Genomic DNA, 23562 nt, shown 5'->3' with positions numbered 1-23562 from the left:
ATCCATCAGACTGTCAGACAGGGAACACGTTTCTGCACCAGAGTCCAGTTGTATGGAGCTTCAAAGTCTCCAGGTGATGTGAAGCAGCTGCTCGGCGTGGAAACCCGTTTCATGAAGCTGGTGTTGTTGAAACTCCGAAGTGATGCAACAGACGGTGGGCGATCGTTGCTCGCTACCTGCTTCAGCACTCGTTGGTCGTGAGTCTCGGTGAGTCTCCGGGGTCTACCGTCATTGCTGAGCTGCAGCGGGGCGCTCCCACTTCACAATAACGTAACCGGGGCAGATCTAGTAGGGCCGCAGTGAAGGTTGTATTTGTGTCTTAAAGTGGAACATGGAACATACTGATGTTGTCCTTTTTTGACAGAAACACTGATTTGACTACTAGTCAATGTGAACACATCACTAACTATTCTTACAGTTTTTATCTCCCATACATTTATTATCCATCCCATGGAGGACACTGGGAACACTGGAGGTATGTGAAGCCCAGTAACTTCATGAAACATCACTCAAACCTTTAACAGGTCAGGACACTTTGAACTAAATCAGCTTTTTGATATCTTGTACGTTTTTTAAGACATTTCAATTCATGTCACTCCCTTCGTCATCAAAATAATGACGTTTATGTCAGTGTTGTGCAAATATGAACAAAAACAATTTGTTAACAAGAAGGAAAATTAAACAATAATTTATTTTTGTATTAAAACCATAATTTCCCCAAAAATAAACAAGAAAAGCAAAAATTATGGCATTTTTAACAAATCCATGGAAGTAAAAATATATTTTTTTATAATTCCAACTTTTTAATACTTCATATGTTTCAGCAATATACCTGTTCACAGAAAATACATTTCTACATTAAAAAAATACCCAGAAGATTTAACAGCTTCCCAAAGTGTCCCTAAATTTCACAGCAAATACAGACAATTAAAAAACATCATTACACAAAATTACACAAAAACATCCAGTGAGTTCATCAACAGATCAATAAAATAAATCAATCACATGTTGATCGGACACAGTTTACCCACAATTCCACATTGTTTTATTAAACAGAAAAACTTCACTTCATTGAAAATGACGTTTAAAAACCCCCCAAAAACAGCAGTAACAGACACAAACTGTGATTGACAGTCACCATGGAAACCCCCCCCCACACTTTTTAAAATATTCATTGAACCGAGCTAACGACTCGTTTGTTGCCATAGCAACGTCAACTATCTTGTTTAGTGTTGAAACACAACCAAATTTCCTTCATGTTAAAATAATATTTAACCTTTGACCTTTAGACCAACTGTTGGCTAGGATGTCACATGTGTTGACCTTTGACCCTGCCGACTGGATCTAAATGAAAAAAAAGATTTAACTACTTCATTCACCCTCTTTTCCATTTCTTTATTTTGTCAATGTCTAGTTTTATAATAATAAAATAATAATTTCATATTTCATTCTTGGTGTATTTGATTGCTTTTCTATTTATAGGATATTCAATGTTTCGGGCTCACAGGTGACGTTATGTTCTCGTACACTGCAGAGCTCCACAGGTTTGATTCTCTTAACTGCTTAACATCAATCTTATCTAATATTTCTAATCACCTTTAGATTTTGTTTGACTTTTTTAGTGAGACGTTTCGTATATTTGTTTTCTGATTGGCTACTCGTCGAGTTGGAACATTTATGTTTATGTTTCTCCACTCGTTGGCCAAAAATGACAAAATTCATGTTGAATTTGAACTTTTTGTTCCTTCTTGTTTTTCAGTCGATCTCAACGCGGAAAGCGCTGATTTCCATTGGCCGCAGGCGAGTGACGCGCGACGAAGGCTGCTGCTGCTGGGCGGACTCCGGTTCATCGTCTTCTCGCAGCAGAGTGAGACCCGACCGACGGACAGAACGAAAGTGAAGAGGAGAGAAAAGATCATCCAAGTTCACCTGGAAACACAGAGCAAAGAAATCAGATGAGACAAGAAAGTGAAAATAGAACAAAACATGAGAAAAGTTGAACAAACACAAAAAGTCAAGCTAAAGGAGACAAGAAAATGCAATGTAAATAAAGTAAAACTATTTTAAAAAACAATAATTCACTTCTGTATTAAAGAAAATAAAGAATGTTAAAACAAAGAAACAAATTAAATATTAACTAAATTAAAAAAGGAAAAGAAGACAAAATAAAATGTTGCAAAAAAATGATAAAAAAACAAAACAAAGAAATCATTTTTAACGTGTGTGTGTGTTGTATTCACCTCCTCGTGCGTGCTCCACGTGCACTGCAGTGACGGCTCAGGGGCGGAGCTACAATCAAAGCCCTTCCTGTGGAGGAGGAGAGCCACTTCCTGTGACGGACTTCCTGCTTCCTGTTTACCACAAACACAAACAAACAAACATTTATTTATTTATTTATTTATTTATCAGCTTTTTTGATGTATAATAGATTATGTTTATAATAGTAGTTTTCAGGTTTAGTTACTTGAACAAGATTTTAACTTTTTAATTAATATTCATATATCTGTCAATAAACCCCTTCCTGAGTCATGACTCAACAACTCGATAACGGCCGCACAGATGAATGAATCCGGGTATTTAACCACCTTGGAACCGGATCCAAAACAGATTCAGAACCAGTTATCAAGTCTTTGTAGATTTACAATTCCACATATGAATCATCATTAAAACTGTAGACGTGCTTCTATTGATCAACAAGGTGGTTAAAAACATCTCATTACATATGTAAATGTTGACGACTTAAAGTGTGACTGTTTTCTGCTGATCGATAATCAACTTGTAGACATTTCATTTGTTTGGTTTTCTCAGTAACTGTGGGAACATTTTCCAAATATTACTGCATTAATATTACAGTAACTTCAATCTGGCACTGAGTTTATTTATTATTTACATTTATTAAGTCAATTCGGGAGTATGTTTGAGTAGCCCTACAGTTATGAATCTTTCCTGCTTCTGAAACTTCATTTCAACGTAAACTCCAAAACTAATGTTCCAAGTGTTTCCAGGTGCTGTTCTTACCTGTGTGTCCTCCAGCGTCCTCAGGTTCAGCAGGTGAACGTCGCACGGCAGCGACGAGCGGAGTGGCAGGAATGGGCGAAGTTTCGGCAGCTGGCTGTTGCTAGGGGCAACCATGGTGATTGGCGGGTGGCAGAGGGAGAGCGAGGTCAGGTGGGCGAGCAATGACAGGTGTTCAATTGAGGCTCCTCCCACTTCCTGTCAAAGATACAAAACATAAACAGAAAAACGAATATAATATATAAATATAATAACTCAAAATGAATAGTGTGAAAGAAAGGAATTAACAGTTTTTCTTTTTGTTTAACTTGATCTGATGAGTTGAAAGCAGGAATATTCATATTTAACCAGAGATTTTCCTGCACTGAGGAATGTTTGGTTGGTGTTTAAAATGTGTTTAGCAACTGTTGAAGAAGCAGAACATAAACTTCACTCCTCTCATCCACATATTTTACTGGTGCTGGACGTTGTGACTGGGCCTGAACACTGTGAAGATAGAAGGAGTCTCAAACCTCCTCCAGAGGTGGTTTCTTGGCTGCATTTGCACTGAACTGATCCACCAGAGACATCAGACCTGCAGCAAACACCATCACTGCAGTGAGAGTTCTTATTGGTAAATCCATCCATCCATCCATTTTATGCTGCTCATCTGGCAGTTACATTCATTTAATTTATTATATCATTATTGTTGTTGTAATTAGGAATTATTGTTACATACTGCTGGGAAGTCCTTAAAAATGGTTTTCCATCGTACTTTTCTTTCCTTTGATGGTGAAATAGGTTTTAAATGTATTTCTATGTGACGATAAAAAGTCTGAAAAGTAACTGCAGAAACTGAATGATGAGACTTTAAACACTTATAAGATCTGATTCAGCTCGATCGATTGATCGAGCACGTCGTTATGTTGTGCCCCACCCCGTCACCTGAGCCCCGCCCCTCACCTGAGCCCCACCCTTCCTGTCCTCCAACAGCAGCTGGTAGAGACTTGCTGTCAGCTTGTTGTCGGTGACGCCCTGACCGAGGCCGCGGTTATCATCCTGCTGCAGCCGCCGGTCCAACACCACCTCCAGCTCACCTGCACAGGTCAGAGGTCAACACACTGACGTACAACGAGAACAACTTATACTGTTTTTTAGAGTAAAAAAGCCTTTAATTTGAGTAGTGACAGTTATTATGGAACGTTTCCATGTTTGCGTGTCGTCTATTAACAACAACAGAAGACACCATGCTGTTTCAGGTACAGGTGAGATGCCTGGTCCAGGAAGTCCAGACTGAGCAACAGACTGATGAGTTTAAAGGTTTATCAAATGCCAATACTCACAGACTCACACAGGATTTAATAACCAAGTAGAAATACAGCATTCACGTTCTTAAGTCATCTACCAGGGATGTGCTCGTGCATTGAAACGCATTTCTTTTTCTTTCGTCTTTTTTATTTGCATTTTCAAAGGTGATGTAAAAATAACAGCGTCATTGTTATGAAACTGTCCAAGATTAATAAATTGAGTAATAACACATGATTCCTAAACAACTGCGTAATTAAATATGTAATTGGATTGAAAAGATAAAATACAGAATAAGGAAGTAGAAGCAGAAACATTCAGTTTCAGAATCAGAATCAGAAACTGTTCATTGCCAAGTAACATACATTACAAGGAATTTGCCTGGTCTGAAGGTGCTGACAACAAACATGTAAAAATATAAAGGTAAAAGAATAAGATAGGATAAATAACAAACAGTGCAGTGACCAAATAAAGTGTCCAGTAGGGGGTGGGTGCGTTAATGTAACGCAGGGGGGACAGGGGCGGTGGACGTTAATATAACGTATAACTTGTGTTTGTGTTGGGGGGGGGGTCAGTGCAAGACTTTGGCCCTGTTCGTCAGGTTGACTGCAGAGGGGAAGAAACTGTTTTTGTGGCGGGAGGTTTTGATCCTGATGGACCGCAGCCTCCTGCCAGAGGGGAGGGGGTCAAACAGATAGTGTCTGGGGTGGGAGGGGCCGGCAGCGATCTTCCCTGCTCTCCTCAGGGTCCTGGAGGAGTACAGGTCCTGAAGAAATGGGAGGTTGCAGCCGATCACCCTCTCTGCAGAGCGGATGATACGCTGCAGTTTGCGTCTGTCCTTGGTGGAGGCAGCAGCGTACCAGACGGTGATGGAGGAGGTGAGGATGGACTCTATGATGGCAGTGTAGAAGTGAACCAGCATTGTTTGTGGCAGGTTAAACTTCCTCAGCTGCCTCAGGAAGTACATCCTCTGTTGGGCTTTCTTGATGAGGGAGCTCCCACCGGAGGTCCTGGCTGATGATGGAGCCCAGGACACGGAAGGACTCCACAGTGTCCACTGGAGAGTCACACAGGGTGATGGGGGCGGGTGGGGCTGCGCTCTTCCTGAAGTCTACAACCATCTCCACTGTCTTTGAAGCGTTAAGCTCCAGGTTGTTGCTGTTGCACCAAGTCACCAGATGGTCAATCTCCCACCTGTAGGCAGACTCATCTTCTCCAGAGATGAGTCCGATGAGGGTGGTGTCGTCCGCGAACTTCAGGAGCTTGACGGACTGGTGACTGGAGGTGCAGCTGTTGGTGTACAGGGAGAAGAGTAGAGGAGAAAGAACACAGCCTTGAGGGGAGTTGGTGCTGATCGTCCGCGAGTCTGAGACGTGTTTCCCCAGCTTCACGTGCTGCTTCCTGTCAGACAGGAAATCTGTGATCCACCTGCAGGGGGGGTCAGGCACGTTGAGCTGGGAGAGCTTGTCCTGAAGAAGAGCCGGGACGATCGCGTTGAAGGCAGAGCTGAAGTCCACAAACAGGATCCTGGCGTAGGATCCCACGGAGTCCAGGTGCTGGAGGATGAAGTGTAGGACCAAGTTGACGGCGACCTGTTGGGTCTGTAGGCGAACTACAGGGGGTCCAGCAGAGGGTCAGTGATGGATTTGAGGTGGGACAAAACCAGGCGTTCAAATGATTTCATGACCACAGAGGTCAGGGCGACGGGTCTGTAGTCATTTAATCCTGTGGGTCCTGGTTTTTTGGGGACGGGGATGATGGTGGAGGCCTTGAAGCAGGCTGGCACGTGGCATGTCTCCAGTGAGGTGTTGAAGATGTCCGTGAACACCGGAGACAGCTGATCGCGCAGCGCTTCAGGCAGGATGGGGAGATGGGAGTCTGGTCCAGCAGCTTTCTGGGGCTTTTGTCTCTTGAAGAGCCTGTTCACATCTCTTTCAAGGACAGACGGAGGTGACGATGTTGGAGGAGGGGGGGCACTGTGGGGGGCAGCTGTGGTGGTAAGAGGTGTGAGAGTTCAGCCCCAGGTGTGATGAGGGGGTTGGGGCTGTTGGGCTGGAGCTGGTGGGTGATGGTGTGGGGGATGGTGTCAGGACTGTCCCATTGTCTTTCAAAGCGACAGTAGAAGTCGTTGAGGCTGTTGGCGAGGCGTCGGTCGTTAGCAGAGTTGGGGGCTCTTGGCTTGTAGTTGGTGATCTGCCTGAGCCCCCTCCACACAGAAGCAGAGTCGTTGGAGGAGAACTGGTCTTGTAGTCTCTCTGAGTACAGTCGTTTAGCTTCCCTCACCGCCTTGCCAAACTTGTACTTGGCTTCCTTAAACTCTGCTCTGTTGCCACTCTTAAACGCCTCTTCCTTTTCCAACCTCAGCTGTCGCAGTCTTGCCGTGAACCAGGGTTTGTCGTTGTTATAACTCACCCTGGTCGAGTTGGTACACAGCAGTCCTCACAGAAGCTGATATATGACGTCACAGCCTCTGTGTACTCATCCAGACTGTTGGTAGCAGTCCTGAAAACATCCCAGTCAGTACAGTCCAAACACACCTTCAGGTCCTCTGCAGCTTCACTGGTCCACTGCTTTGATGTTCTCACAACAGGCTTAGAAAGTTTTAATTTCTGCCTGTATGCAGGAATCAGGTGGACCATGTCGTGGTCAGAGTGTCCCAGTGCAGCGCGGGTGACGGCGTGAAAAGCGTTACTGACTGTGATGTAACAGTGATCCAGAGTGTTCCCCTCCCTGGTGGGGCATTTAATAAACTGTTTGTATTTGGGGAGTTCATGACTGAGGTTACCTTTGTTAAAGTCACCGAGGACAATAACTAAGGAGTTCGGGTTGGTCCGCTCCGTTTCCAGTATCTGGTCGGCGAGTGCGCGCTGTGCGTCCTGCACGTTGGCCTCCAGTGGAATGTAAACACCGACCAGAATGAATGAAGCAAACTCACGGGGGGGAGTAGTAAGGTTTATAGTTAATGAAAAAGGTTTCCAGGGAAGGAGAGCAATGCCGTCACATCACTGTCACGTCGTTACACCAGCTACTGTTGATGTCGAAACAAATACCTCCACCCTTTGTTTTGCCGGAGAGGTGCGCGTCGCGGTCCGCTCGGAGAAGCTGGAATCCGTCCAGCTGCAGCGCCGCATCGGGAGTTCTTTCCCCCAGCCATGTCTCCGTGAAGCACAAAACAGCAGATGAATAAAAGTCCTTGTTTCTCCTCATCAGTAGCTGGAGTTCGTCCATCTTATTTCCCCGTGAGCGCACGTTAGAGAGAAATATTCCGGGTAGTGCCGGCAAAGACGCACGAGTGCACCGGCACGTTTCCCTCTACGTCGACGTAGAGCTGCAAAGGTGAGAGCACCTTTGACCAGAATGTCCCACAAAACAGCTGAGGGTGCAACAAATTCGGGAAACAGTTTACTGCTAAACTGAGTCTGATGGAGAAAATAATAATTTCCATCATAAAGATAAATGATGTCTCATCATCAGCTGTAGCTCTTTTTCTCTTCCTGCAGAACTTCAATCTGTATTTCACACCAGATTTCATATTTTATGAATAAAAAGTCTCCAGTTAAATTTCCCACCTGGAAAACTACATGAACCTTAAACCAGGAAGGACTAAACAACAGGTGAGACCCGAGAGTTTAATAAGGATTTATTATTAATGAGTCTTTCCAACAGCAGTCATGAAAAATATGACATAAATGATTCAAGTCTACTTCTGGTGTAATCTTTTTCTTCATTACATCACTGAAACTAGATTCATCAACTTTATTCTGGTCCTTTAATAAGTTCTTATTTTCATAATTATTACAAATAGACAGAAAATTTGTCAATAAAGTGATGAAATGAGTCAATAAGTAAAGAAAACAATAAAGTGAAAGTATCTGTATAATTTCCCCCCGGGGGTCAATAAAGTATTTCTGATTCTGATTCTGAAACAGACGTCCAGGTAGATGAAGACTCACCTGGTCTGAGTGACGCGACGGCCTGACTCTGAGCCGACAGCAGAGAAACACGAGACGTCGAGTCTTGCAGGAATGACGCCGAGCTCATCGGGTAAAAGTTCGCCTGCAGGGGGAGCTTCGACAGAGTCCTCCGCTGCTGCATCTGTCCCCATGACATCGTGACATCATTAAACAGCCTGACATCATTCAACAGCGTGACGTCATTAAACAGCCTGACATCATTCAACAGCGTGACATCATTAAACAGTCTGACATTCAACAGTGTGACATAATTCAACAGCGTGACGTCATTAAACAGTCGGACATCATTCAACAGCGTGACGTCATTCAACAGCGTGACGTCATTCAACAGTCTGACATCATTCAACAGTCTGACATCATTAAACAGTCTGACGTCATTAAAAGGTCTGATGTCATTCAACAGTCTGACATCATTAAACAGTCTGACATCAATAAACAGTGTGACGTCATTAAGCGGTCTGACATCATTAAACGGTCTGACGCCATTCAACAACTTGACGCCATTCAACAGTCTGACGTCATTAAACAGTCTGACATGCAACAGTGTGACGTCATTCAACAGTGTGACGTCATTCAACAGCGTGGCATCATTAAACAGTCTGACATCATTCAACAATGTGATGTCACTAAACAGCGTGATGTCATTAAACAGTCTGACATCATTAAACGGCGTGACATCATTAAACAGTCTGACATTCAACAGTGTGACGTCATTCAACAGCGTGACATCATTCCACAGCGTGACGTTATTAAACAGTCGGACATCATTCAACAGCGTGACGTCATTCAACAGTCTGACGTCATTAAAAGGTCTGACGTCATTCAACAGCTTGACGTCATTCAACAGCGTGACGTCATTCAACAGCGTGACGTCATTCAACAGCGTGACGTCATTAAACAGTCTGACATCATTAAACAGTGTGATGTCATTAAGCGGTCTGATGTCATTAAACGGTCTGACGCCATTCAACAACTTGACGTCATTAAACAGTGTGACGTCATTAAACAGTCTGAGATTCAACAGTGTGGCGTCATTCAACAGTCTGACGTCATTCAACAGCGTGGCGTCATTAAACAGCGTGATGTCATTAAACAGTCTGACATCATTCAACAGCGTGATGTCACTAAACAGCGTGATGTCATTAAACAGCGTGATGTCATTAAACGGCGTGACGTCATTAAACAGTCTGACATCATTAAACAGCGTGACATCATTAAACAGCGTGACGTCATTCAACAGCTTGACGTCATTCAACAGCGTGACATTATTCAACAGCGTGACATTATTCAACAGCGTGACGTCATTCAACAGTCTGACGTCATTCAACAGACGTCATTCAACAGCTTGACGTCATTCAACAGTCTGACATTCAACAGTGTGACGTCATTAAACAGCCTAACATCATTAAACAGCCTAACATCATTAAACAGCGTGACGTCATTAAACAGCGTGACGCCATTCAACAGCGTGACGCCATTCAACGGTCTGACCCCATTCAACTGTCTGACATCATTAAACGGTCTGACGTCATTAAACGGTCTGACGCCATTAAACGGTCTGACGCCATTCAGCAGCTTGACGTCATTAAACAACGTGACGTCATTCAACAGTCTGACATCATTAAACGGCTTGATGTCATTAAACAGTCTGATGTCATTAAACAGCCTGACGTCATTCAACAGACTGACGTCATTCAACAGCGTGACATCATTAAACAGTCTGACATTAAACAGCGTGGCATCATTAAACAGTCTGACATCATTCAACAGTCTGACATCATTAAATGGCGTGACGTCATTAAACAGTCTGACATCATTAAACAGTCTGACATCATTAAACAGCGTGACGCCATTAAACAGCGTGACGTCATTAAACAGTTTTGACATTCAACAGTCTGACGTCATTAAACAGTCTGACATTCAACAGTCTGATGTCATTAAACAGTCTGACGTCGTTAAAAAGCGTGACGTCATTAAACAGCGTGACATCATTCAACAGCGTGACATCATTCAACAGCGTGACATCATTCAACAGCGTGACGTCATTAAATAGCGTGACATTATTCAACAACGTGACCATAAAATAAAAGTGATTGAACCTGAAAACTGTTGAGGTCGGAGTAGAAACGGTTGCCATTGCCAATGTCACTGACGAGCCGCATGACAAGCTCACGGTTGACCTCTGACCTGATGTCCACCATGTTGGAAATCTCCAGGGATCTCCCAGCATGCCCTGGGGCAGAGACAGACAGGAGACTTTTATTGTGAAATCATTTAGTTCGATTAATGATATTAATTGAAATTAAATTAATACACAAGGAAAGCCAACAGTCTCTCACGTGCATGGGACTTTACTGAGCATGCTCTGTAGCCCAGAGCAGTCTATAAACAGCCTGACAGGCAAAACCCAGGGCACATCATCAATAATAATCGGTTTAAATCCGGTCTCTTGTTACCATTCAGGTGGTAGAGTCGGACTCTGTGTGTGAAGTGTGGGAAACAGGAAGTGATGTCAGAGAAGACCAGACCTCTGGAGACCCGAACCATGGGGGGCTCTGAGGACGAGTAGAGCTGCAGGAGGGAGAGAGACATTCACAGTGAATCAAAGAGAGAAAGAGAGAGATTTAGTCCTGGTCTGACTGATGTGGGTCCGACTGGTTTGTGGTTCTCACGGTGTTATTTCTAATTCTAATTCTAATAAAATTTAAGACTTTTAAGACGTTTAACTAAATTTAAGGCCAATTTTGCAATAAAAATAAATATCAAATGTGAAAATATAAGCATACTCTTCTCAGTAAATATATATACTGTCAGTTCAAAATGACTGGTGTGTCCAAATACACATTAGTGTGAAAAAAATAATATTTGTCCTTAATATTAATCAGTACAACTGTCTGAACGAGGCTGTATCGAGGTAGAAAGACCATCTCTGTGCTGGAAGTCATTTAGACTCCTGTATTATTATTGATAGTCGACGGGTTTAACGACATGAATGACATTTACTCTGAAATACCGGAGATTAACGGCTAAACGGAAGCACTGGAGCATCTGCAGGTTAGCTAACGACCTAGCTCCTCCACGCCTTCCAGACAGAAGCTACGGTGGCCACCAGGGGACAAAGACAGCCAATTCAACCGTTGTTGATTTCATCAAAGATGACACGTTCAGGCATTTTCGGACTTTTAGATCCTGATGACATCATCAATACATAAATATTTAAGACTTTTTAAGGACCTGAAGCCACCCTGGGTTGTGGTTCTAGTTCTGGTCTTACCTGTGCCCCCTCCTCCCCCGGAAGGAACAGGTAGGCTCCGCTCTTGTCCCTATTCGTTCTGGTTCTGGTTCCGTACCAGAGAAACTGGACCTGGACCTGCCGGACCAGACCAGACTGCAGACGGAGCTTCTACATTTCAAAATTTTAAAAACTTAAAGCTTTAGTCACATTTTAAAGAAACTAGAATTAGTAAAAATAAATAATGATTAATGTCATACTTGAAATAGATTCATAAATAATTTTGCGAACAATTAAAATCAGTAATTGAATTGAATAATAATAACATATAATAATCAAAACATATACTTTTTTCACTTTGAAACATTTTGCTGAATGAATAACTTTTTTGTTGTATTTTTTGCTGTTAAATGAAAGTTATTTTTCTTTTCTTTTTTAATACTCTGGACAGACATTTAATTTGAAAACTCTGACCTGCAGCAGGCCAGTCTCCAGGGAACTCCATATTTGGACGTGCTTGTTGCTAAGCGACAGGGGGGCGTCGGCCTCAGGTCCTTCTGGACGGGACACCTGGAAGTGTTCGGCTTGGACGGTGGGAGGGTTGCCATGACGATGGAAAGTGTAACGGGCCCGGTGGGTGGAGCCAACAGAGGCTTTGGTCACATGATACATGACCAGTGATAGAGGAGGAAGTTCAGCAACGAAGTCGAGCTGAAGGCAAAAATACAAAGTTTAAAATGTCCTCCACCACAACAAGCTGTGATTGGACAATCACTGCTCAGAGGAGGGGCTTAACAGTAACCAGAAATAAGACCGAATGTAACGCATTAAACTTAAGTCTGAACCATGTAATTATAAATAATAACAATAATGATAATAATAATAATAAACCGACATGAACACACAAGGGTTCTACCCCTTTGGGGTTTAATAATAATAATAATAATAACAATAATAATATGTGGGTGGTTGAGATCTTTCCCAGAATGAAATCATAAAATACACAAACTGATGTGAAAATGATGTGAATGAATAAACATGACTAGGAGAAAATGACAAATTACAGATATAAAATAATTGAAAAAAAATAAAGTGGAATAATTGAATGAATTGAACTGTTCTTCACCTGGAAAGCTTCTGTGGACGCCCGGTTCGGCTCCGCCCACACCGCAGAGACCTGTGCAGCCATTGGTTGACCGGTTTCTGTGTCGACAACACGAGCATCCGGAGAGTCGACGACGACACTGATGACAGATTTACGGAGCTGCTCTGTCGGGTTAAAGATGATCAATGACCTGAAACAAGTCCATGTGACAAAAAAACTGGTTTAGCAGGTATAATGTTAGTTTAGCATGCTAACATTAGCTTATTAGCAGCAAACAGTAGAGTCCAGCTGAGGCTGATGAATGTCATTAGTTCTGCAGGTACTTGGTCATAAATCAAAGTCACGTGACCAAGAAGCAACAGTGCAAATATTAGCTAACGTAATAAGACCGACCGGGCAGGATGGCACCAAGCCAGCGCAAGTGAAGAAAGTTATTTACCTATTTTGGGATTCTCAGCGTGAAAAATACCCATAATAACCCACTAACTAGTTCTGACGTAGAGATTAGTTGTTACTAAATATTTATAGCCACTAACTGCAGATGGAACTGTTGTGTATTTGTGTCATTAATAATAAAAGAAAAGTAAAGTAAGGTGTTCTGTAAGCCCTGCCCCCTCACCTGGGCTCATCACTGAGCATGAGCGACGACTTCTGAGGCAGAGCGTCCTGCGCTGAGATCACATCATCCTGAAAAACATTTCACAACATCAACCTCTGAGGGGTTAAGTATTAATTATGTTTTTATAAACTCATTTTTACATTTTTATCTGTTTATAATTCTGAAACCTACTGATGTGATGTGTCTGTGATGTGAAGCTAAAACTAGTTTGTTATTCCTGAACTGATCACAGTTAAACTGATGAACAGATTAGATTAGATAAGATTATAATGTGTGGAGTTAAAATCTATTACATACAGTATACTGTACATGCCATAGAAATATCAAAATACTCCATAGGTCAACTGTAAAAGAGGTGATGGGGTCAAAAGTCACCATTTGCAGGAAGGGTATTGATTGGTCATTGTGGTACTGGCTTTTGTCCAATAGGAGCAGCCAGTGGGCGGAGCTCTGCAGCACCTGGCGCAGGTTCAGGATCGAGTGAAACAACCTGTAAAATAACATTTTAGTTCACATTTTTTATTTTGAAGTTCAGAAATGTTAGTTTTTGAAAAGTTTTTTGATTTTCATTTGTTCATTTTATTTTCAGTGATTGACTTTATTCAAACTGTTTGAGTCATTTAGGTCTGCACAATATTGACTTACTACGTACTACGACGTCCTAAAGCCTAAAAAAACTTTAGTACATTATCAAAACCTTCAAACAAATCTCACAATTTCACTTAAAAATATAAATATTAACAATGGCTGAAAAAAAAACACTGTATTACACAACATTAACAATATGCTTATCAAACGGGAGTGATGGAAAGTTTATGTTAGATGCTAATGCTAAATGAATGGGCATGATAGGAGGCTAAAGCTAACTGCTCACAAGAAGCAAGATGGTACCTGTTACCGTTGCCAATGACGACGTCGTCCTTCAACAGAAAGCATGGAAGGACAAATGAGACAAAAAACATGCTAACGCTAAGGGCGCTAATGTGTTCCAGGTGCTGCGATGCTAATATGTGTTTGTTATCCGAAAATCTAATGGAGTATCAATTTTTTTAAAGAATCTGAAATCTGAAAAAATATCTAAGAAACTTATTAAGCAATAAAACTTTACGAATTTACGATTAAAAAATTATTTTAACTACAGTCACTCAACAAAACTTTACCTAAAATCATACTTTCCATGCTAACACCAGCTAGTTTTTACCTGTTAACTCCTGCTTCAAAACCCCTTCTACTAACATGCTACAATAGTAGAACCTTTACTTGTAAACATTTTTTTAGGTTAATAACCTAAATAAGTGTTACACAGTGTACAGTGTAATACAAAGTTTTGACATGCAAATTTTTCTTTCAAACCTGTTACCCTGCGTGCTAATGTCCACATATTCAACTGCTAACATATTAATGTCCGAACATGTCCTTTAAGTGTGTTTTTTCACCTTCCACAACTAAAACCAACTAATTCTTTAACTTCTGACAATGCCAAAATGCTAACAGGCTAGGCTGCTAACCGGAAGTATCCACCTGGTGCCGTAGTCGACCACCACGGGTTCGCGGGCGGTGCCGGTGACAGCGTCGTGATGCTGGAACAACGCCAGGCTCCGCCTCCCCGTCGTCAGACACTGGAAGTGTTCATGTGCTGGGAAGTCTGCTACGAGACCACCGTTGCCATGGAAACGACGCATTTCAGCCAACGTCAGGCTGAAGAGGATTTCTGTCGCTCTGTCAGAGAGAGAAGAAGTCAAAAAGATGATGAATTGAGATAGCGTTCCTGAGTCATAGAGATAAATAAGATAGCGTACATGAGTCGTATAAATAAACGAGATAGCGGACCTGAGTCATATAGATAAACAAGATAGAGGACCTGAGTTATATAGATAAATGAGATAGCGTACATGAGTCGTATAAATAAACGAGATAGCGGACCTGAGTCATATAGATAAACAAGTTAGCGGACCTGAGTTATATAGATAAATGAGATAGCGTACATGAGTCGTATAAATAAACGAGATAGCGGACCTGAGTCATATAGATAAATGAGATAGCGTACATGAGTCGTATAAGTAAACGAGATAGCTGACCTGAGCCATATAGATAAACAAGATAGAGGACCTGAGTTATATAGATAAATGAGATAGCGTACATGAGTCGTATAAATAAGCGAGATAGCATACCGGAGTCGTATAAATAAACGAGATAGCGTACCTGATTCGTATAAATAAACGAGATTGCGTACATGAGTCGTATAGATAAATGAGATAGCGTACATGAGTCGTATAAATAAACGAGATAGCGGACCTGAGTCATATAGATAAACAAGTTAGCGGACCTGAGTTATATAGATAAATGAGATAGCGTACATGAGTCGTATAAATAAAGGAGATAGCATACCTGAGTCATATAAATAAACGAGATAGCGGACCTGAGTCATATAGATAAACAAGTTAGCGGACCTGAGTTATATAGATAAATGAGATAGCGTACATGAGTCGTATAAATAAACGAGATAGCGTATCTGATTCGTATAAATAAACGAGATAGCGTACATGAGTCGTATAAATAAATGAGATAGTGTACACGAGTCGTATAAATAAACGAGATGGCGGACCTGAGTCGTATGAATAAACGAAATAGCGGACCTGAGTTGTATAAATAAACGAGATAGCGTACATGTCGTATAAATAAAAGAGATAGCGTACATGAGTCATATAAATAAAAGAGATAGCGTAGATGAGTCATATAAATAAACAAGATAGTGTACCTGAGTTGTATAAATAAACGAGGTAGCGGTCCTGAGTCGTATAAATAAACAAGATAGCGTACATGAGTCATATAAATAAACGAGATAGCGGACCTGAGTGTGGCCTCCAGCGTCCTGTCGAGGCGCTTGTAGAACGGTCTTGAGGTGAAGTATCCGCTCCAGTAATGATCATCACGGTCGGCGTATGTGAAGAAGTCGCCCCGAAGTGTCGGCAGAGTTGTTCCTGCTGCGTTCAGATGCCGACGCAGAGCTTCAAAGTAATCTGAGAGAGTCCCGAATCGAGCCTGAAAACAGAGAAGAAGAAGAATTGATATATTCAGGTTGTGATGATTAAGACACAATAACAAAACAACAACACACAGCTGGAAGAAACGCAACAAACATCAGTTCAACATACATTTAAAGAGACACCAGATTTTATAAAATATAATCTCTTTTGTTTGTGTATGTTTTATATTTTTATGATGGTTGCATTGATCGTTGTACACCTGAGTGTAACATCAGTAATTATTAAACGAATTATTATCAATGTGTTGTTTTCACTTATAGCTTTTCATGAGTCGGATGAAGCGCTGGGTGAAACATGTTTCTCTTCTCAGTGTTATTAATAAAAGAGTCTTCATCATATATCTCTATGGTCTCGACCACAAACACTTGGTTCATTGTTTATTATTTGTTTTATCATAGTTTTTTCATTGAGATATTAAAACTTTCTCTTCATACATCAGATCATTAACCTCAGTGTGATGTCTGGCTGTGCTCTAAGGTTTGATCATCTGAGCTGTTAAATCTAAATTTTCCAACTTAAAATGATGTGATTCCTGCAGTCACAACTTAAAGAAAGACAACATATTATCACCGTGGGTATTCCCTCCCTTCATGCCCCGCCCACTCCCAGGTGTCTCTGGTGTTCACCTTGATGTGGAGCTCCGGGTGTTGGTCGAAGTAGTCGAAGAGTTTCTGGTAGTTACTGAACTGAGCGTCCCACTCGCTCAACTCCGTGAACCGAAAGTCGTCACCAAGCGGAACGAGAAGAACCGGAGAACGAAAGAGACGAGACTTCTGACGGTACTGATCCAATAGGAGGAGAGCTCTGAGAGGACACAGAGGAGCTCACTGAGGTCTACAGATCGATAAGACAACATTATAAACAGAAACATAAAGAGCCCCTGCATACAGTCTCATACACCTAACAATCACACAGTCGCACATAAGGGACGCTGATGGAAAAGATTATAAATTAAGATTTATTTCAATGATAAATTAACTGCACAACTTTTTCTGCATGATTTTCTGTTCTGAAACACATAAAACTGTCAAAGCAGACTGGAAGTTGGTTTCTAACCTGCTAAAATAAAGCTGAAATACATTTTATCCAAATCTGCAGCAACTCAGTGTTTATTCACTTTTTCACTTGTGAGTCAGAGGGCTATTAGTTACTATACTGCTACTATAGTTATAGTCTATATAGTATGAGTCACAAAATGAAAAGAAAAAGTCTCAAGAAAATCAGAAAAGGCCAGGAAACTCAAAGAAAAACTCAAAAATCTAATTCACAGAACTCAGCTGTTTTAAGGCTAAAACTATACACTTTGTTAAACCAGTAACTACTGTCAATAATAACTAAAATAATAAATATTAATGATCTAATTATTGTTATCCTTGGCCCCACCCCGTTCTTACCTCTCTTGGACGTTCTGCTCTGTGATTGGCTGCGGTGGTATCCTCCATGGACAGAAGACCCGCCTCCCTGGCAGGCGGTGGAAATCGAACTGACAACAGACAGCGGGGTTCGGACCGCACGTGTGCGGTACATCGTAGCTGTAGAATGGCATCAAGTGACACATGATGTCACTGCGGGGGGAGGAGTCTAACACACAGGAAGTGGGCAGGGTTAGAGAAACACGCTTTACATAGTTTACCCAAATTATTATGTAAATTTAATCTCACACAAACATCTGGGAAAGACTTAAAGTAATTACAACACTTCTTTGAATTAATTAACTATTATTTGTTCTTTTATTATCACATACTGTCTCAGTGTCTCTCGCCCACACCCACCCCAGCTCTGTCGCCATAGAAACTCCAGTGTCTGTTGCTGAGCGAAGTGCTTCTTGATGGCGTAGTGAGCTCGTTGGATGACCATGTTGCGAAGCCCCGCCCCCTTCAGCAGGTAGGTCATAGAGGGGGAGTGGCCAAACGGATCCACCGCCCAACCGCTGCTCGGCTTCACACCTGGACAGAAAAGTTTTCAAATTTAAAAGTGGGCTGCATTAAATGATGTAACAGTGAAAGGAAATGAAACGTCATGGAGGCAACATGAACCCAGGTGTCGCTGTATCCACTGGTGTCCCTCAATCAGCTGATCCAACATAGCGAAGTAATGAGAGTTTGCTTCATCTGCCATCACCCAGCCGCCAGTCACCAGCTCCAACTGCCCCGCCCTCACCAGACTGACCAATCACAGAGCAGGAACACAACAGGAAACAAGAAAGCACGACTTTAAATGACAGAAAACGAAAAAATAAATGATAATTAAATAATGACAACATGTAAATATTATAAAAGTACATAACCAAACTTAAATGAAATAATACAAAAAAGTAAATTACAGAAAGTAACAACAAAAGAAGATCATAATGAATAAAAACAAATTAGTTTCTTTTCTTGGTTTTTGTCTTTTTTTGCAGATTCAGAAATGAAAGAAAAAGTTTTTTGATTAAATCAGTTACCGTTTGACCATCTCTCTCTTCTGCTCATCAATGTCATTCCACCATTTAGAGAAATAACTGATTTCTGCCCAAATCATCTTCCTCCTGATGAACAGAAAATATGACGCTCGTCAGTCGTTTGTTAAACAAACCTGCACTTGTTTAAAGTCGAGGAGAATCAATAACAGCAGTTTAACTCAAAGATCAGACACATTTACTGATCTGATCATGTGATAAAGTGTGTCAGCGGCTCACCTTAGTTTACCTTTAATGTACTGATAATACATTTAACCTGATTCATCGAGCAGCAAGAAAAACATCAGAAATAGACGTCAAATTTCATATTTAACACACATTCTTTCTATTTCTTTATCTTTGATATTTTACAGTAGTCTGGTGGTAATCTCTGTATCTTCTTCTTCTTGTTATTATTATTATTATTATTATTATTATTATTATTAATAAAACTCATCAGTGAGCCTTACTGTGGCACTGGGTGACATGTTCCTTCATCACCATGAACACACACACTGTAGTTTATCTTGACTCAGTCCCACACACACCGTCCTGCTGCCACAAACACTCACTAGAGCTCCACATGTGGAGTCATCCGCCGCTGAAAATAGTCCCCAACACATGCACTATTTCCTCCTGTTAGTTTGATAAAAACTACAGCGAGCAGCTGTTTGAGGAAATGACTGAGCCTTTTAAACATGAAACTATATATGTATGAGGAGTTTTTAAAGATTGATGTCTTCAGCAGGAACCAATGGGCTGAGAGCTGAGAGCCACAGACAGGAAGTGAGACAGGACTGAGAGACGGACTGACACGTTGATGGTTTGAGTCTGAAGATGAAGATGAAGATGAGAATACCTGCTGTCCTCACTCAGTTTGATCAGCATGTTGTTTAGGATGTGTTTCGTCTGATCCTGATAATAACTGTCAAACGTCTTCAACCAGCCTGAAACACACACACACACACACACACACGCACACACACACACAGAAACACAAACATTCATTTGAAAAGCTTTATTTAAACCCATGACTGATACATATTTCAGTGTTTCACGTGTTGTTTCTCACCAGGGTCGTTGTGTGAATGAGGAACCAGAAAAAGTTCTAGCGGCTGCTCGTCCCACTCGTTACCATGGTAATGGATCTCAAAACCTTGTTTCCAGGCGCCGCCGTCGGGATTATCAAACGGCAGGAGGTTGTAAACATCCAGCAGCTACAAACAAACAAAGAAACAAAAAATATTTCAACTAAAAACAGTGAGCTCGTTCTTCTTCCACATGTAAACAACATGTATACAAAAACACAAAATACTGCAGTAAAACTATAAAATACTTTTACCTCAACAACACTGAGTGTTCAGTGTTTCCTACGATGGAGGTGAAGCAGAGGAGGTGAAGAGAGGAGGTGAAGAGAAGAGGAGAAGAGAGGAGGAGCTGAAGAGAAGAGGAGGTGAAGAGAGGAGGTGGTGAAGAGAGGAGGTGAAGAGAGGAGGAGGTGAAGAGAAGAGGAGGTGAAGAGAGGAGGAGGTGAAGAGAAGAGGAGGTGAAGAGAGGAGGTGAAGAGAGGAGGAGGTGAAAAGAAGAGGAGGTGAAGAGAGGAGGAGGTGAAGAGAAGAGGAGGTGAAGAGAGGAGGTGGTGAAGAGAGGAGGTGAAGAGAGGAGGAGGTGAAGAGAGGAGGAGATGAAGAGAGGAGGTGGTGAAGAGAGGAGGTGAAGAGAGGAGGAGGTGAAGAGAGGAGGAGATGAAGAGAGGAGGTGGTGAAGAGAGGAGGTGAAGAGAAGAGGGGGTGAAGAGAGGAGGTGGTGAAGAGAGGAGGAGGTGAATAGAAGAGGTGGTGAAGAGAGGAGGAGGTGAAGAGAAGAGGAGGTGAAGAGAGGAGGTGGTGAAGAGAGCAGGTGAAGAGAGGAGGAGGTGAAGAGAGGAGGTGGTGAAGAGAGGAGGTGAAGAGAGGAGGAGGTGAAGAGAAGAGGAGGTGAAGAGAGGAGGTGGTGAAGAGAGGAGATGAAGAGAGGAGGAGGTGAAGAGAAGAGGAGGTGAAGAGAGGAGGAGGTGAATAGAAGAGGTGGTGAAGAGAGGAGGCGGTGAAGAGAAGAGGAGAAGAGAGGAGGAGGTGAAGAGAAGAGGAGGTGAAGAGAGGAGGTGGTGAAGAGAAGAGGAGGTGAATAGAGGAGGTGGTGAAGAGAAGAGGAGAAGAGAGGAGGTGGTGAAGAGAAGAGGAGGTGAAGAGAGGAGGTGAAGAGAAGAGGAGGTGAAGAGAGGAGGTGAAGAACTGCTCTCTCCTCCTCCTCCACCCCCTCTTCCTCTCTCTCCACTCCTCCTCTCTCCTCTGTCCTCCTTTCTCTCCTCCTTCTCTCCTAAAAAAAAACTAGTACTACTCAAAAATACTTTAAGACAGTACTAAAGTACTTTGATAAAAATACAGAGCTAACAGCTGTTAGCATGCTAAGCTAACCTGCACTTCTTCGGTTCCATCCTTCATCTCTTCGGCCAATCGGCAGCCAGGCAGCGTGTCAGCTTGGTCGTGGGTGGAGTCTGAGCTCACATTGGCCCCTCCCCCTGTTTCCCAGGATGCTTTGCGGTGGAGAAGAGAGTCACGCAGCGTAGCAACCAGGCGGTTGTTGCTGCTGAGAAGATACTCCAACCTGTCAATCTTCTGCTGGAGGCGGGACAAATCCTACAGACAAAGATTTTGATTGATTTAAAAAACGTATTATTAAACATATTATTAAACACATTATTAAACGTATTATTAACTACAGATTCATGTGAAATGTTTGCTGACACATTCTAAATATTTCCTATAGATCTTTCTTTTAAAATTACACTTTATTTTGAAATTCCACTGATTGTATTTAGAGACTCATATTGTCCACCTGTCCAGCAGGCGTCTCCCCTCTGTCCTGAAGCTCCGCCCCCTGCATCAACTCCAGCATGCGATACAGTGACATCACTGCCACACAGAAGACTCCACCCACCAGCACGACCAGCACCCGACTCCTCTTCATCACTGAGAAATGCTGATAAATGCAGGGAGGCGCTAATGAAACACCAGGTCCATGTGCATTATGGGAAATGTAGGATCCATCTGAAGACATTTTATAGACCAAACTATTAATCAATTAATCAATAATTTTGTTTTGTTTCGACTTTAATTTCCTTAAGCTTCATTTGGACTACATTTGATCTTCTATTTATTCTGATATTCTGAGGAGGGACTACAGACACCAGGAGGAGCAGCTCATTCAAAAACAGAAATTATATTTATATATATATATATATATATATATATATATATATATATAATTTCTGTTGTTTAACTTCATAATTCACGCAGAAAGTTGTTTACTTTCATCATCATAATGTCATAATTAAACTCAATAGTTTCAGTGAAGAAATGTTTAACCAACAGACAACAGCCTTCTCTTCTTCTTCTTCTATTGAATTATTTAAACACTTTAATTTGGAAGTAAAACTAATAATTGACATGGTTATAAACTCACACTAACTCCACAACTCATTTTAAAATATACATTTAAATGTCTCTGCAGTAATACCTGTGTTGTATAATAAAATATACAAATACTAACTATTTTGTATAATATCATTTATTGATTGAACCTTCAATCGGTTCTGCAGGTCAAAAGATAATTAACAACACTTTATGTTTTAAAGTTAAATTCAAACCTTCCTCACTGAACTTCCGCGTCGGACAAACAGCAGCAGGTCTCGCGCTCCGGTGTCTCGTGCTGTGTGTCACCTGCTCGGTGACGTAGCTGTCTGACTTCAGTTAGAAAACGAAATAAAAAAATACTTGCTTTATTAAAATGGAATAAAGTTTGACGTTCTCTCCGCAGAGCGAACTCAGGCCGCTGCTGCGCTTGCGCCCTGCTGTTTGTTTTGCTTCCGGTTTGTTTCAGCTGACTCAGCGCTGCAGAAACACCACCTCCGGTTAGAGAGGATCCGAATCAGGAGCAGTTTCCGGTCAGAAAGTATTTTTTATATGCCTTTATTTAGAAAAGCTAAATCTGAATATTACAACAAGTACAAACAGAATAAATACATCAATAAAAGGGTCAGAGGTGTCATCAGAAATCAATATATGTATGTTTTTGAACGAACAACATATGTATTGTTTTTTGATTTGTCCAAGGCTTGTTTGGTTTTTATACATTTAGTAAATCTACATCTGTGGATAAATTGTTTGGCCATAATAATCATGCTATTGTGCATCATTTCCTTCTTTTTTTTTATCCTCCATTATAACTTAAATTATAATCTAATATCATTATATTCCTTTTCAGATATAATTACAAGCAAAGAATAAATGTTCTAAAGTCTAAGTTTGTGATTATCGGAATCACAAAGTGTACAATTGTTTTTAACAATCTTTGTCTCAGAAACTCATTACAAGGTTAAATATCATTTATGGTTTAAAGAGTTTCTGCTTCTAATTCTGAATATAATCTTTCAATAGATTTCTCCTTTTTAACGAGTACAGAGGTGAGGCGCTCCTTACAATTCATTTTTTCTCCTTACAATCAAATCCGTCTGTATAAAGTGAACTGTGGTGTTAACACATCATGAGGCAACATGCCTTTCACCATAGGCACCATTACTTGTGGGACAGCCTTGATGACCACAGAGTATTTTTATTTTATTATAACTCATCAATGAATTCATTGTACGCGAGCAGATTCCCCATTGAATCCATGAAATGTAAAATAGACCACATGCTGCTCCACCCATCAGGAAATACATCAATACTTATATAAATAGTTGTTTCAGATCAATTCATTCCTGCGTCATGTCATCAATCATTGTTCATTTATTTATGATTTTAATGTT

At 41.4% G+C, this 23562-nt stretch overlaps 1 protein-coding gene across 1 annotated transcript; it reads right to left on the bottom strand.

Moving 5' to 3' along the window:
• Positions 1–802: 802 nt before the first annotated feature.
• Positions 803–22528, bottom strand: man2a1 (mannosidase, alpha, class 2A, member 1). The gene is given in 24 exon segments (XM_070924561.1): positions 803–1929; positions 2241–2351; positions 3019–3213; positions 3958–4091; positions 8253–8394; positions 10373–10506; positions 10730–10844; positions 11548–11676; positions 11980–12216; positions 12632–12800; positions 13230–13297; positions 13605–13719; positions 14751–14948; positions 16081–16271; positions 16903–17080; positions 17671–17857; positions 18049–18222; positions 18313–18440; positions 18720–18803; positions 19573–19660; positions 19786–19930; positions 21170–21391; positions 21561–21734; positions 22402–22528. Coding segments are annotated over 23 exon segments (3480 nt in total). The 5' UTR covers positions 21723–21734; positions 22402–22528; the 3' UTR covers positions 803–1755.
• Positions 22529–23562: the final 1034 nt, after the last annotated feature.

Source organism: Enoplosus armatus, chromosome 18 (genome assembly GCF_043641665.1).
Source record: "Enoplosus armatus isolate fEnoArm2 chromosome 18, fEnoArm2.hap1, whole genome shotgun sequence".
Classification (NCBI taxonomy): Eukaryota; Metazoa; Chordata; class Actinopteri; order Centrarchiformes; family Enoplosidae; genus Enoplosus; species Enoplosus armatus.
This window is presented reverse-complemented; position numbering and strand designations above follow the sequence as displayed.